This window comes from Bos taurus, chromosome 2, assembly GCF_002263795.3.
Source record: "Bos taurus isolate L1 Dominette 01449 registration number 42190680 breed Hereford chromosome 2, ARS-UCD2.0, whole genome shotgun sequence".
NCBI lineage: Eukaryota > Metazoa > Chordata > Mammalia > Artiodactyla > Bovidae > Bos > Bos taurus.
The window spans coordinates 38,006,251-38,019,979 of NC_037329.1; the positions used below are offsets into that span (position 1 = coordinate 38,006,251).

General features: G+C 38.6%; 1 protein-coding gene across 9 annotated transcripts in view; it reads left to right on the top strand.

Moving 5' to 3' along the window:
• CCDC148 (coiled-coil domain containing 148) overlaps positions 1-13,729 on the top strand; it is a 297,891-nt gene that overhangs the window by 103,477 nt on the left and 180,685 nt on the right. For all 9 annotated transcript variants that reach the window (XM_059878265.1, XM_059878253.1, XM_059878256.1 and 6 more), the window contains 4 exons: positions 1,562-1,644; positions 1,841-1,992; positions 4,399-4,494; positions 4,571-4,752. In XM_059878265.1, coding sequence (XP_059734248.1) covers positions 1,562-1,644; positions 1,841-1,992; positions 4,399-4,494; positions 4,571-4,752 — 513 coding nt within the window. The remainder of the gene's footprint in view (positions 1-1,561; positions 1,645-1,840; positions 1,993-4,398; positions 4,495-4,570; positions 4,753-13,729) is intronic.

Consider the following 13,729-nt stretch of genomic DNA (forward strand, 5'->3'; position numbering starts at 1 on the left):
TCAGGACTGATTTCCTTTACTGGTTTGATCATTTTACATATGATAATATACATGTTTGATTGACTGGTTTGATCTCCTTGCAGTCCAGGGGACTCTCAAGAGTCTTCTCCAACATGACAGTTCAAAAGCATCATTTCTTCAGTGCTCAGCTTTCTTTATAGTCCAACTCTCACATCCATACATGACTACTGGAAAAACCAAAGCTTTGACTAGATGGACCTTTGTTGGCAAAGTAACGTCTCTGATTTTTAATGTGCTGTCTAGGTTGATCATAGCTTCCAAGCAAGTAAGCTTGCTTCCAAGCTTACTCCTTGGAAGCAAGGAGTAAGCATCTTTTAATTTCATGGCTGCAGTCACCATCTGCAGTGATTTTGGAGCCCCCAAAATAAAATCTGTCACTGTTTCCATTGTTTCCCCATCTTTTTGCCACGAAGTGATGGGACTGAATGCCATGTTTATGATCAGGGCATCCAGTCCCATCAATTTCATATGTAATCTTAAAAAAGCTTTTGACTAAGACCATATGCTAAAGAAATAGTGTCATCTACAGTAGCACCCCCTCCTTTATACATGTAAACAAAACCCTTGTCTCATATTTGTAAATTGGCTTAAAAGATGATGACACATATATAAAATAGGATACCATGCAGCCACTAAGGTAAACAATAATTACAAAAATTACTTGGAATAAATAAATAATTATTTATTATTATTAAAGTTAGTTTTCAAAAAGTCTTAATGTAAAATGGTAGATAGGCTATAATTACAACTATTTAAAATATTCATGCATATAGACAAGGACTAGAAACTTACATACAAAAATAAAAATAATCATATTAAAGTATTATATTGTTGGTATTTTCTTATTTTATACCATTTAAATAATGTATCTTAACAATCATAACAAATCAAAACTCTTTTTATGATTTTTATCAAACCTGCCATAAATAAGGGATTGAGTACAGTATATTTATGTCCATTTAGTGCTGGTTATAGTTTTACTCTAAAATGACTATATTTAAATAATATAGTAAAAGTTTATTAAGATTTATTATATTTTTGGTATGTAAAATACATACTTTTACTCCCATTTCCCTAAGTCAGGACCTTCTCTGAACTTTTAAAATAACCTCCTTGTTGGTCCAGGTTTGCCTGATCCCCTCTTCATCTTCCATTTTTATTGACCACCCTCCTTCCAGCCCATCGTCCATCTTGTTGCCTTGGAAATCTTTCTGAAACACAGATCTGAATTGGTGTGGTCAGCTTAATATCCTTCAGTGGCTCCCCACTTCCCACTGCTCTTTCCACCTGAAATAGTGCAGGGATGTATCCTGTCCTTGCCTTGCTAATGCTGTTACTTCTGAGGTATGCAGCCATACTTCTGTCTCTCTCAGTGTCTTGGAGATTATCTAATCGATGTTAGGAATGTAGTATGCTGTCTGAATTAATGAACAGGTGAATGAAACCACATTAGATTGAGTATTTCTACTGCTAGTTATTTTTTAACTTGTATATATGTTTATGATTATAATATAATTGATTAAGATATTGTCTATTTCAGATACAAAATGGAATCTGAAATAAAATCCTTATTCAGTGAAGAGAACATTGGAAATGAATGTCTTTCTGACCTTATGAATTTTGGTAGGTTTTGTTTTTTCTTTGGTCCCACATTTAAAGGGGAGTTTTGTTTTAAAGATGAAAGTGGGCCACACATTTCAGTCTTTTAAATATTAACTGCTGTTTGTTTTTTTCTAAAGGAATCCAAAAAATCTGCATCTTAATAACCTGTTCTTGAAGAAACTTAATAATGTGTTGCTTTGATTTTGTTTCACCATAGAACAGGAGTTATCAGAACAATGGTGCACATATCTTAAAAATGTAATAAATCCTATTCAGCAATTGAGAGAAGATCTAAAATACAGACAGCATCACATTTCACAGTATTCACACTCACACAGTGAATCTAACTCTATGAAAGTATTGGAAGAGGTCAGTATATCTCCTTTACTTTTAATACTGTAATATTTGGAAGAGTCTGAGATAAACGTGTATGTTTTATGTGCTTAAATAGAATGTATAGCAAATTCTGTCCCTTAATCTGTCCAACATGCTCATTTCTCACCTAGAAATGTTACAATAACCTCATAACCCTGCTTTCCTCCTTTCTCCTCCTTCCAGTGTATTCTGAGATCCTATCCTAGGGACAGGGATTAAGTCATCCTCCTGGTAAATCCCCTCAGGGCTCCTACTGGCCAGGGTTCCTCCTGTAATAGGGGTGGGGCAAGTGTGCAGCCTGAGCTCCTGACCTTTAGCGCAAGATCCTTAGCGTGAGACCTTTAAAGAGAGACTGTTAGAGTGAGATCCTTAGAGACCGTTAGCATGTAACCATTAAGGGGTGACTGTTAGCGCTGTGGTTACAAGTCCCACTTCACCAGCAGTCAGCCATGAGGTGGTCCTCACAGCACGAAGTGTGGTGAGAAGTGGATCACCACCCTCTCTGGGGTGCTCCAGGCCCTCTGACCTCTAGCTGGCAGGTGAGCTGGTGGACCTGGGGAAAGGGTGAGGGCTGTGTCCTTCAAGGCTCCAGAACCTTCACCATGGCCACCCACTGGCCAGGCCCAGGCCCTGAAGCAACAGCAAAACTCTCCCCAATCCCCATCTTTTAGACCTAATGGTGTGGCAGTCTCCATGGGCCACAGTCTGTAGGACCAGGTTCCCCCAGCTTTGGGCCATGTGATGGCTGGGTCCTGGGCTTCTTGCTCCCTCAGTGATAATGGCTGGGCAAGGCCTGGGGAGTGGACCCTGAAAGTGCCACCGGCTGAGATCTGTCTCCTCAGCCAGGCCTGGGCACTGGTGGGAGGACCCAGACTGCTTGCTGGACTAATGCTCCCAGGCAAGGTAACCGGCTGGCACAGGGACTCCCTCCTCCTAGCCAGAGTCTGGATCTTGGCGGGAGGGGAGAAGTTGAACCTTGGGACTTTGCTCTTTCTTGTTAGAACAGAGACTATCATTTGTTTCAGTGGAGGTTTGCATGATCTTTGTGACCTGACCATGACTTAACTTGGAGAACAAAGGATCTGACACTAGAATTTTGCAACAACTAACTATGGCCCCTCCCTTACCTTTCGTATAAAAAGGGATTTGCTAAAAGCTTTTGGGGAGTTTGGGGTTTTTTAAGGCATGAGCCACCTGTCTCTTTGCAGGGCCCTGTAGCAAGCCTTTCTCTGCTCCAAACTCTGACATTTTGATATCTCTTGGCCTCACTGTGTGTTGGGTACCTGGTACCAAAACTCCCCATGCATCTGACCCCACCTTCCACCTCTTTAGTCTTACTATCTATCTGATACCCTGCTTTACCTACTAGACTTTGTCCTAACAGTGCTGGCCTTCTTCCTATTCCTCACATAAGCCAGACTCCTTCCTGTCTCAAGGCCTTTGCACGGGCTGTTTCTTCTGTCCCACTGATGGCTCTTTTTGTCTTTTAGTCTTAGCATTAATGTCCTTTCCTCTGAGATGCCTGTACTGACCACTCATACGAGAGAAGCCCCAGTCACTCCCTATCCCCTCACCCAGTTTATACCTCACTTACCTCCTCCTGATACTTTCTTACCTACTTTTTTATGAGTTTACTTACTACAATGGCAACCCACTCCAGTACTCTTGCCTGGAAAATCCTATTGATGGAGGAACCTGGTAGGCTGGAGTCCATGCAGTCGCAGAGAGTGGGACACGACTGAGTGACTTCACTTTCACTTTTCACTTTCATGCATTGGAGAAGGAAATGGCAACCCACTCCAGTGTTCTTGCCTGGACAATCCCAGGGATGGCAGAGCCTGGTGGGCTGCCGTCTGTGGGGTCACGCAGAGTTGGACACGACTGAAGCAACTTAGCAGCCACTGACTAGAGCATAAACTCCTTTATCATGGTTGCCACTGTATGTAGGCTTTCAGGTGATTTTTTTCTTACTCTATTTTTTTAGTTGCTTTTGTAGTATTGTCATATTGCTTTCATAAATAATTAAAAATGAACATTAAAAATCAGTGCCCATCTGGGGATTAGTAGCAAGGATGTGAGGAAAGGAGGGGGTGATTGGAACAGAGGCAGTCTGGTAAGCTTTCTGCCTTATCACAAACAAAACTCACTGTGAGTGCAGAGTGGCTATAATTGAACTCATTTTGGGGTTATCTGTCCAGAAGCCCCTTTAAAGCTCCTTTGCCTGATGGACACTGCCTGGATGTGACATCTCTTGAACCCTCTTCCATGGATTCTGAAAGGGACTTTCACTTATTTAATTTGTCATCACTTACTGACTTTTGAGACAAATTTCTGTGACTTTAAATTTAAATATTGAATAAATCAATAATTTGCATACCACTTGCTTTAAATGTCCTATAGGTTGACTTCGTGAAGAAACAATTGAAAGCTGTCTATGAACAACTTAGGCTAGAGCAACAGGAAATAGAAAATTATCTTTCAGACTGGAGCATGAAAGTAAGTGCAATACAGATAGTAATCTATCAATTTGTCATTTATATTAAATAGAATAATCATATAATTTTTTTTTCAGATATTAGATCATTCTTCAGAAGAAAGAAGTAACCTGCTTAGTCAACTGCCCATGGAATTAGAAACTTTGGAATGTCCATACCCTGACTTGAAATCTTCAATCCTTAATGAATTCTATAACTTTACAGAGAAATATCAAAAGAAACTTCAAGATTTTGATCTGCAGTTAGAAGACATATACAGGTGATGAGCTAAAACTTCTTCAATTATGTAGGTTTTTGTCATAAAATTTTTTATTTTTTTTAGGGGTCACTATACTTCTAATTTACCATTTTTAGAGGCACCTTGTGCTTGGAATATAGTCTACCAGTAAATGTTTAAATTGACTCTTGAAAGGAGAGGTTTTCTTATTTTTTCTGCAAAGTAATTTCCCTGAAGTAACGGTTTTAAAGATTTGTATATGGTTAAAGTATCTTTCTTATTTATCACTTTACTATTGGTAAGAAATAGTTTTTAAACATGAATTTTTTTAAAACTTGAATTTTTTATAACTGAATTTTCATTTCAAGATATGAAGCTTCTCTTCAGTGGAAATTTTAAAATCAGTACTAAAAATTGATTACAGAGGAAAATATACCCATGTAATTATGTTATCTGTAATCTACCATGATTTTGCCCTATACTGAATACAAAACATATTTTATAAACTTTTTTAGAAAATGCACTGTTAAAATTCAAGTTTAGTTAATTTACAATTTTGTGTTAGTTTCAGGTGTATAGCAAAGTGACTCAGCTATATATATATATTTTTCAGATTATTTTCCATTATATGTTATTATAAGATATTGAATATAGTTCCCTGTGCTATAGAGTAAATCCTGTTGCTTTAAACTAGACTTTGTCCTAACAGTGCTGGCCTTTCTGTTACTTTACGTGTAGTAGTTTGTTAGTCCCATATTCCAAATTTATCTCTCCACTCATTTCTGCTTTGGTAAGCATATGTTTGTTTTCTATATTTGTGAGTCTGTTTCTTTTTTGTGCATAGATTCATGTATTATTTTTTAGATTCCACACATAAATGATAACATGTAATACTTGTCTTTCTCTGACTTCACTTAGTAAGATAATCTCTAAGTCCATCCATTTTGCTGTAAATGGCAATAAGAAAATGACTTTTGATTGTATCATGAGAATGACAATCCTCTTCTGAATGACAACTATAATGCTAAGTGACTTAAAATTCTTGTTGGCAAGGCCATCTTCTCTAGTGTAAATTCTATATTAAAATTCATTTAATGAACAAACTGAGAAATGCCACCCTGGGTCAAATCAATAACCTACTTCATATAGTGTTAAGTATATAAAGTTTCTGGGGAACATTTTGTAGGAAAATATGCTTTTTACTCTATTATGTTGAATTCAAAAATTTCCCCAAAGAATGTACATTTAAAAAGAAAGAAACACTATTGAAGGGACATATTTATAGTAAATTAGAAGTAAAAGACACTTCCCTTGAAATGAAAGATGATGAATGTGCAAATATTCAGTTCATTTCAGTCGCTCAGTCGTGTCCGACTCTTTGCAACCCCATGAACTGCAGCACGCCAGGCCTCTCTCTCCATCACCAACTCCCGGAGTTCACTCAAACTCATGTCCATCGAGTCGGTGATGCTATCCAGCCATCTCATCTTCTGTCGTCCCCTTTTCCTCCTGCCCCCAATCCCTCCCAGCATCAGGGTCTTTTCCAATTAGTCAAATTTTCACATGAGGTGGCCAAAGTATTAGAGTTTCAGCTTTAGCATCAGTCCTTCCAATGAACACCCAGCAAATATTAGTTTTTATTATATTTCTTAATGAATTGCTTGTGAATGAAGCTCTTCTATGTAAAATTACTAGTGTTAAGAAATTAATAACAAAGACAATCTTAAATCCACCAACCCGAGCTCTTTGCTTTCTTAGCTTCTTGATCCAGACTCCTCTGTGACAGCTTCTGTGTGTCTCAGCTCTCGGAAAGGCAATCCTAGGTGAAGTCTGTGGCTTTCAAGACCTAAGCTGGTTTCTTACTTCTCTGTGGCAACGGTCACATGTTCCTCATAGGCAAACATGTTTGTGGTCTCCTGAAAGCCCCCTGCCTTTCTGTCTTCCTTTCTTCCCATCTTGTAATAAAGCTGAGAAAATATTAATAACATATAATTAATAGTTTATTTATTGATTAATTATACTTTAATTGAAACTCAATCACAGTGAAATATTAACCATGTACTTAGTTTATCTCTAATTGTAAAATAAACATCCTCTCTCCCTTCCCAACCCCAACCTTGTTAAAGACATTTTAGAACTCATCCAGCAAGGATGAGGGGTTTTTTTGTGTTTGCTGTTGGTGTTTTTAGTAATTAGACTGATTGTGCCATGAAGGGAGGTAAACCTGACTGTCGTTTTAAAGCGGGTTGGCTGCCCCATGACCTTTCTTCCCAGATGGCATCTTGTCCCTCAGGAAAGCTGGCTGAGACTGTGGTATTTCTAGGTTAATGGCTCCTAAACATGGAAGCTTTGCCTTAGCAGCCTGTATCAGCTCCCTTCCACTAGGATCTATTTTTTACAACACACTTTCTTACCTCTGTTTGAATCTAAACTCTTTGTGCTCTTCTTTTGGGTAACCCTGCACCACTCAATAAAGACTGAGATTCACAGCTCCATTGCCATTACTGAGATTAGAGAATGAGATGAATATGCTAAGATTTCTGCACAAAGAAGCAGCACTGAAGGAAAAATAGCTCAGAAAGACTTGATGGAAGAAGTATGATTCACTATGGAATCTGAGGAATGCATAGGGTTAAAATAAGACAGAAGGGCGCTGGTAAGAACCTTCCCAGAAGGTATATTCAATGCTGAGGCTGTACACCCTAGAAGATAAAGTAATTAGCAATATTTGTATCGTTAGCACCAAGCATATCCTGGTACATAGCAGCTTCTAAATAAATGATTGCTCAATTGAGATGAATGAAAGTTGAAAACAATGAGGTGAGAGTGGCAAGTCCTGTTATGAGAGCAGTAGAAAAGTACTTTGGAAGAATATGGGTTCATAAATTCTAGTTTAATAGTCTGTTTGTCACATATAATTATCCAGAATAAATTTCATATAGCTAATGATATGTTCTACTTGATGATATTTATTCAGTAATCCTTAATATACAGTGGTCGCTGCTAAGCTCCTTGGTAAGGGGTTCAACAGGTAGACTAGACTAGAATGTGTCCTTCCCTTTAAGAAGGCTTGGAATATTGAGGGGAATGGACATATGCACATTTACCCTGACCAAATTATAGACAAATGCCAACTGCAGAGACCATGACAAATATGCTGGCAGTGAATGATGAAACACCAATAAAATTGAATGAGATTTCAGAAGTAGTCTTACTGAGGAGAAAGAGAATAAATAGGCTATTCTGAATAACTACAGAGGTGGTGTGCATCAGAAATCTCTGGCTATTGGTGAGTCAGTCATGTAAATATACTGTTCTATCTAGCACAATGAATTATATGTTTAACTCTCATTTGCCAATATCTGCCATGATTTGGATAAGACCATTTCACCTTTTGGTTCTAGTTTTTAGGCCTTGTAAGAATTCGCATAGCTTGTGTACATGTATGCGTACACCTGCACAAGTGAGTGTGTATATATTTTAAATAGATGCCTACTGCTAGGACTAAGAAGGCTGAAAGGTCTGGGGGACATTTTTAAATTATAAGAAATTTTCATTGCGATCATGGTTAATCCCAACATTTAACTGCTCCTATTTAGTAGCAGCTTGCCAGTTTGGATTGGAATGATTCCATCCCCAGATCCAAAGGTACACCCTAGCTGGGAATGTGTACCAGTCAGTAGCTTCATTTCCTCAGGCCACAGCAAAAGGTGGTCCAAATCAGAGCAAAGCTCAGAACTTTTGTTAGATACAGGTGAGAAGTAGTGCATTCTTTTCACTGTGGTTCTACCAGGAAAGTACACAACTGTGGTTGCTGCTGGCAGCCATGTTGTGAGTGAAGGAGAGCAGCAAACAAGCAGAGATACCATGGGAGACTGGGTTGGTACCTTGTTTGAACAGCATGGGAAACCAACCTCATTGCTGCATTTCCAAAAGCAATTAGTCCAATTAATGTCTTAAATCAGTTTGACTATAAAATTCCTAATTTTATTCAATAGTTGATCTGATTTCAAAATACCCTGCTGCTGCTACTGCTAAGTCGCTTCAGTCGTGTCCGACTCTGTGCGACCCCATAGACGACAGCCCACCAGGCTCCGCTGTCCCTGGGATTCTCCAGGCAAGAACACTGGAGTGGGTTGCCATTTCCTTCTCCAATGCATGAAAGTGAAAAGTGCAAGTGACGTCACTCAGTCATGTCCGACTCTTCACGACCCCATGGACTGCAGCCTACCAGGCTCCTCCATCCATGGGATTTTCCAGGCAAGAGTACTGGAGTGGGGTGCCATTACCCATGACTCATGAAATTAATCTGTTAATTTAATACAATTGAAATTGAAGAATTCTTGAACATTATTCCAAAATATATTAGGAAGATTAAGGTTGTGAAATTGCCCAAAGTTTCAGAATGAAGAATAACTGGGGGTGGTTGTTCAGATGCTCCGTCATGTACAACTCTTTGCAACCCCATGGACTGCAGCACGCCAGGCTTCCCTGTCCTTCACCATCTCCTGGAGTTTGCTCAAACTCACGCCCATTGTGTTAATGATGCCATCCAGCCAATCTCATCCTCTGTCACCCCCTTCTCCTCCTGCCCTTAATCTTTCCCAACATCAGGATCTTTTCCAATTAGTCGGCTCTTCCCATCAGGTAGCCAACTTATTAGAGCTTCAGCTGTAGCATCAGTCCTTCCAATGAATATTCAGAGTCGATTTCCTTTAGGATTTCCTTTAGCAAGTTGGTCTCCTTGCTGTCCAAGAGACGCTGATAGTCTTCTCCAATACCACAGTTCAAAAGCATCAATTCTTTGGTGCTCAGCTTTCTTTTTGATCCAACTCTCACATCCATATGACTACTGGAAAAACCATAGCTTTGAGTAGATGGACCTTTGTTGGCAAAGTAATGTCTCTGCTTTTTAATATGCTGTCTAGGTTGGTCATAGCTTTTCTTCCAAGGAGCAAATGTCTTTTAATTTCATGGCTGTAGTTACCATCTGCAGTGATTTTGAAGCCCAAGAAAATAAAGTCTGTCACTGCTTCCATTGTTTCCCCATTTATTTGCCAGGAAGTGATGGGACTAGATGCCATGATCTCAGTTTTTTGAATGCTGAATTTTAAGCCAGCCTTTTCAACCTCCTCTTTCACTCTCAAGGGGCTCTTTTGTTCCTCTTTGCTTTCTGACATTAGGATAGTATCATCTGTTTATCTGAGGTTGTTGATATTTTTCCCAGAAATCTTGATTCCAGCTTATGATTCATCCAGCCCGGCATTTCACATGATGTCCTCTGCACAGAAGTTAAATAAACAGGATGACAATATACATCCTTGACATACTCCTTTCCCAATTTTGAACTAGTCCACTGTTCTATGTTTGGTTCTAACTGTTGTTTCTTGATGTGCATACAGGTTTCTCAGGAGGCAGGTAAGGCGGTCTGGTATTTCCGTCTCTTTAAGAATTTTTCAGTTTGTTGTGATTCACATAGTCAAAGGCTTTAGTGTACTCAGTGAAGTAGAAGTAGATGTTTTTCTGGAATTTCTTTGCTTTTTCTATAAGAAAAATTTCTGTAAGATATAGCAGATGTTAGCAATTTGATCTCTGGTTTCTCTGCCTTTTCTAAATGCAGCTTATACTTCTGGAAGTTCTCAGTTCATGTACTGCTGGAGGCTAGCTTGAAGAATTTTGAGCATTACCTTGCTAGCTGTGAAATGAGTACAATTTGTGGTAGTTTGAATAGTCTTTGACATTACCCTTCTTTGAGACTGGAATGAAAACTGACCTTTTCCAGTCCTGTGGCCACTGCTGACTTCCAAATTTGCTAGCATATTGAATGCAGCACTTTAACAGCATCATATGTTAGGATTTGAAATAGCTCAGCTGGAATTCCATCACCTCCACTAGATTTGATTGTGGTAATGCTTTCTGGGATCCACTTGACTTCACACTTCAGGATGTCTGGCTCTAGGTGAGTGACCACACCACTGTGGTTGTCCCTAGGTAGAATGGGAAAGACTAGAGTTCTCTTTAAGAGAAGTAGGGATACCAAGGAAACATTTCATGCAAAGATGGGCACAATAAAGGACAGAAGTGAAATTGACTTCATTGTGGCTAGGAGAGTGGTAAAACTTGCATACCGAATATAAATATATATTTAATATTAAAGCAAATTAGAAGATTTTATATGTCTGTAGCAGCTCAGTGGAAGAAAATAGAAATACAGAGAGTATCTATAATAATTTAATTTGATGTAAAGGTAAAATTTTTATACTGTGAGGGAAAGATTGGATTATTTATATGATAATACTAAATAGCAGGGAATTAGAAAATGAGGTTAAATCTCTTATTCCATGTGACTCAATGAACTCCAGATGCATTAAAATATGAATAAGAAAAAAATCGTAAAATAATTAGATAAAAATAAAAACAAATATTAAGTAATCTTGGAGTAGAGAAGTCCTTTTAAAACATGTTGCTGCTACTGCTGCTAAGTCGCTTCAGTCGTGTCCAACTCTGTGCGACCCCATAGACAGCAGCCCATCAGGCTTCCCCGTCCCTGGGATTCTCCAGGCAAGAACACTGGAGTGGGTTGCCATTTCCTTCTCCAATGCATGAAAGTGAAAAGTGAAAGTGAAGTCGTTTAGTCGTATCCGACTCTTTGCGACCCCATGAACTGCATGTTACCTGCAGTGAAATCATGAAGAAAAAATTTAAATATATACAATGACATAAACATTTAATAAAATCTAACAGGATGTTTCCTCAGGCAAGTATAAAATCTTTAAAGAATCAATATGGACTTCTAATTTTCTGTCCAGCAAGTAAGGGGCTTATCATTTGCTACTCTGCTCTGATGAGGAGTAGAAAGTTGAGCAAACTGGAAAATCAACAACTCTTCTTCTGTATGTCAGAGGAATAAGGCCAAGGGCAAATAAATCACTGCACCCAAAACTGGAGACACAGGTGATACAGAGAATCACAAATTATCTGAGAAGAAACCCATTAGCAGAAACTTTCATAGGAACCAGTGTTGGGGTAGAAAAAGCTGCACTATAATTGATGAATTACTGGATGCCGAGTGTGGACAACTCAGAATTAAAAATCCTAGGGACCTTAGTCATGAGCGCTCCCCACACTTTTTTGAGTTTTACTTCAAGGAGTTCCACTAGATATCCACAGTGAATATTTGTGAAAACTCCCCTCAAGCCTCTGGTAGGGGAAGGGGAAAAACACGTTTTGAGTAACCCCAGAGGATTCTGTTCTTCTTAACAAAGGCTGCTCAGTGGAAAAGAATCAGCCTTCCAATGCAGGAGACTCAGGAGACTCTTGTTCAGTCCCTGGGTTGGGAAGATCCCACCCTCCTTCCATATTGTTAAAGTGTCAATTGTATACTTGAATATACAGTGATTTATTTCTGACTCTTTTTTTGACCCCTTGGACAGTAGCCCACCAGGCTTCTCTGTCCATGAAATTTTTTCAGGCAAGAATATGGAGAGGGTTGCCATTTCTTACTCCAGGGGATACTTGAATATATAGTGATTTATTTTTGGTTATTCATTGTAGTAGCTAAAGATTAAGGAAATAATCTTAATACCAATAGGGGTTAATTTTATAAGTTTCTGTACAATGTATTATTTTCTGGATTAAAAAATAATGTAGGGAATTCCCTGGTGGTCCAGTGATTAGGGCTCTGTGCTTTCACCTCTGGAGACCCTTAGCTCCCCTGGTCTGGGAACTAACATCCTGCAAGCTGCATGGCACAGCCAAAAAAAAAAAAAAAAAAAGGTAAATACTTAGCATTCACTGATATGAAACACTCTCCAGGGTCAAGCTGATTAGGGTGTGATATAAGGTTAAGCAAACCTTGTAACAGTGTACAGTACACATTTTGTAAATTAGTAAAAAGTAAACGTGTACTCTTTCTCTCATTACATATACTATATTCAGATATATATTTGCTTATATGTCTGAAAAATACAAAAAAATTGATACCTTTTGTTTCCTTGGGGACAGGAGCTAGAAGACTGGGCGTCTGAGTGTGAGAGAAAATTTTTATTGTACCCCCCCCCCAATTTATTAAACCTTTTGAATTTTGAAACCTGTGAATATAATATCTATTCTAAAGACAAGGAATTTTTTAAGGAAAAAATAATAAGGGTAAAAATTAAATGATAAATAGGAAATATTGGCAAATATCAGGCACAAAAAATTAAAATCATTAAAACATATGAAGACAGTTTGCTAATTAATTGATAGAATGAACAGCCAGAAGTGAAAAGGGACAAAAGAGATGAAGAAGTTATTTATATTTCATATTTTTAACAAATATTTGTTGAGAAATTACTGGCATAAAATAGACAAAACCCCCTGTACTCATGAAGCAAGTTGGAGACACACAGTTAAACGTGATACCTAGTTAAATTATTCACAGCAGTGCATTAGAAGGTGAAAAGTCCTCTGAAAAAAATAGACATTAGCGTAAAAGAGAAGATGCTGGAGTTGTGGGGGAGGAGGCAGATTGTAATTTTGAATAGATTTTTGGCAATAGTCCCAGCTGAAAAAGTGACATTGAAGGGAAGTCATGAAGGGGGCAAGAGGGCTGGTCATGCAGAAATATGGAGTATGAGTGTTCTAGCCATGTTTACTAAGGTGGGTATGTTTCTGGCAGGAGGCTTGTGTGGCAGGAACAGAGTTATAGATGGGAGAAGGGTAGAAAGTATAATCTAAGTGGTAAGAGTGAGGGTGGGACATTTAGAGCCCAATAGCCATTTCTAAAACTTCCAATTCTACTCTGAGTACTATGGGAAGCTATTGGAAGCAGAAGTATGAGGAAATGTGCAGAGTAACAAGACCTAAGTTATGTTTTAGCAGTATCACTCTGGCAGTTGTGTTTATGATGGAGGAAAGGAGGGGCAAGAGAAGACTGAACCTTTAGAAAGTTATTTTAAAAGCCCAGGTGAGAGATAATGATGGCCTGCATTAGGAAGTGGAGGTAGTGTGAAATCATCAGCTTTTGGACACATTTAAA